Here is a 2,884-nt window from a genome sequence, read left to right on the forward strand (position 1 = left end):
ACACATTCCGGCTCCCAAATAAGGAGCGAGGCTAAATAAAAACCTCTGAGATCCCACTTCTCCAAACCAACAGACCAACCAGTTCAATGAGTAATGGGCCTTTTGTGCCCACTGGGGAAAAAAAAAAAAAAAAAGGACAAGAGGTGGGGAACCATAACCCCTGAAAATCACTTCCTTGAGACAGTGAAACAGCAAAGGTGTCCCGGAGCCAACCGTTCCGATTCGCCTGGATCCCGCTCAAACCCCAAAATGGCAGAGTCCTCTGAGTCCTCCCGAGTCCCGGCCACTCACACCGGAGGTGACCGGAAACTCCGTGCCGGCGGCGTGGTCCGCTCGGTCCTGACCTTCCCGCCCCCCGCCCCCGCGACACACTGGGCACCCGCGGGTGCCTACGACCCGCAGCCCCGCGGCGACGCGGCCCCGGGTGGAGGGAAGGGCCGACGCGACCACGCCAGGCGACCCGCGCGCTCGGGCCACCGCGGGGTGCCGGGGTGTCCGCGGGAGCTCCCCTCGGCCCGCCTGCCCCTCCCGTGGACCCCAAACCTACTTTTAGGGCGAATTTCTCCTGGGTCTTCTTGTTGAAGATCTGCAAAACTTTCCCGTTGATGCCCAGTCCCAGGACCTGGGTGGTGACCTTGTAGTCGTCGATGATGGCGTTCTTCTTGATCTGCAGGCTCGACTTGACATAGAACTGGGGGGCCCGCGGCGAGGGCGAGCCGTGCGGGGGCGGCGGCGCCGGCAGAGGGCACTGCGCGCCGGGCATGGAGTGCGTGAAGAGCCGCAAGAGGCGGAAGGGTAAAGCCGGGGCAGCAGCCGGCGGCCCGGGGGTGAGCGGCGTGTGCGTGTGCAAGAGCCGCTACCCGGTGTGCGGCAGCGACGGGAACACCTACCCCAGCGGCTGCCAGCTGCGCGCCGCCAGCCTGCGGGCCGAGAGCCGCGGCGAGAAGCCCGTCACCCAGGTCAGCAAGGGCACCTGCGAGCAAGGTGGGCATGAGCGCGGCCCTCGCCGACCCCGCCCATCGCGGCGCGCGCGGCGGGAAAACCCGGAGCCCACAGACCCGACACCGCGGCCGCGGCTTGCGCGCGGGGGTCTGGTCCCCCCGCCGCCTCCCGCGGCACAGGGCAGGGGAGAAACCCGTGGCGGCTACGGGGATACGGAGAGGGATGGGTGATGCCTCCCATCTCTCTTCTTGCGGAGGGACGGTGGTATCATTTTGAATTTGGCGCACTCGCCCACTACTGACCGGCGAGCGTATATGTAGAAAGTGTTTCCCCCCTCCATCTCCAGACGCCCCACTTCGTGCTCCCCCACTTCGTGCTAACAAGTTGATTTGCAAAAGCTGCCCTCTCCCTCTTGCAAGCCCAAACGTGTCGTTTTCTGGTCCTTCTTTCTTGGCTGGGGATAGGATTAGAGGTGAAGTCTAGAGAGTTGGGTAGAAGAGCTTGACTATAAAATAGAAAGTCAGAACTTTAGGAGAGATGTTAGTTGTTCCACGTCTGGCTAGATTGAAATAATTTTTTAATGGATTTCATGGTTTTTTAATAGTAAGGAACATGACTCACTGGAACTTGTGGATTTGCAGACAACAATCTAACTAGCTAATTTTTGTGGACAAAAAAACACAAACTCTTTGAAGAGTGTTTTTTGATGTAGTTTATTTTGTGAAACAATTTGTTTTTCTCTTTTGTTCCTTTTTTGCGTAATTTGTCCCTAGGATGTACTGCTCAGCAGGATGCCTTTGAGATTAGGTTTGCTCCTTTATTTTATTCCAAACATGCCCAAACTTGCCATAAATGAAAGGGAAAATAGAGTCTGGACTTGCAAAAAATGAAAACAGAGATTTTTTTAACTCTACTGACTGAAATAACATTTTCCATAGGCAGTAGTTTTAAGGGAAAGTTAGACTCTAACCTTGGCAATTCCTGTATTGGTCCCAGCCAAGGAGCGAATAAGAGCGAGTCAGTTTTCCTGAAATGGTAGAAGCAGTTGCCACCGTAATGTTCTCTGAATATTCCAAATAATTCTTCCCTTAGAGCTTTTCCCAGAACTCTAGATGCTAACATGTCATTAATTTTCAGAGTTCACTATAGAAAGACCTAACTGTTAACTGCTTATATTATAATCACCTTAAACTTACAACATCACAGCTCAGAAAAATCCACATACTTTTCCAACAGAAACAGTTATTTGTTTCTTTGGATCTAATTTCTCATTTTTTCAAGAAAAGAAAATGTGCATAGTTTAAGAATTCATTCCAAATATTGAGATTTTCTTATTAACATTCCAAGGTGAATTTTTTTCCCAGACAGTCTTTCCAAATCACTGGTATTTCTTTGCCTTATCAGAGCAGAAGCTTGGCTTGGTGATTGTTCAGGGATTGTGTCATTGTCTAGCCTGTAGCTAGTTTTCCCCTCCTTTAGAAAACATCTCTAAACACACATCCCATTATAAAATATTGAGATTGAATTGTATATAGAATGAGTCATATAATTTCATTATTCTGTACATCCAGCAACTCAACCTTTCACTAGACTGCAAGCCCCTGAGGTTATGGGCCTACCTTTCAAACCTTTGGGGAAAGTTATGAGGAATAGCATCTGAAACTGGAGAGCTTGACATAAATTAGCCTTTTCTCCCAACCTAAATTTAGAGATATTGAGAGAGAAAGAGCAGAAAAAATGTGGGACCCACCAGAATACTGTTACACAGCAGAAACACAGGAGGCTAAAACCATATCTCCTACTTAAGTTCTCCTGACTCCTGGACATCTTTTGATCATCATAAAGCACACCACACAGACTGCCATTGACTCATGAGCTGTTTAGTATTAGTACTGAGACTGCAAGGAATAGAAAATTCATTTCTAGATTCTTCCAGCCATTT

General features: G+C 50.1%; 1 protein-coding gene across 1 annotated transcript in view; it reads left to right on the top strand.

Moving 5' to 3' along the window:
• The first annotated feature begins 249 nt into the window (after positions 1 to 249).
• The window catches only part of IGFBP7 (insulin-like growth factor binding protein 7), a 71,942-nt gene continuing 69,307 nt past the window's right edge, over positions 250 to 2,884 (top strand). The window contains exons 1-2 of the mRNA XM_004681466.2: positions 250 to 483; positions 690 to 984. Coding sequence (XP_004681523.1) covers positions 250 to 483; positions 690 to 984 — 529 coding nt within the window. The remainder of the gene's footprint in view (positions 484 to 689; positions 985 to 2,884) is intronic.

This window comes from Condylura cristata, unplaced genomic scaffold (assembly GCF_000260355.1).
Source record: "Condylura cristata isolate star-nosed mole 26May11 unplaced genomic scaffold, ConCri1.0 scaffold00012, whole genome shotgun sequence".
In the NCBI taxonomy this organism is placed as follows: Eukaryota; Metazoa; Chordata; class Mammalia; order Eulipotyphla; family Talpidae; genus Condylura; species Condylura cristata.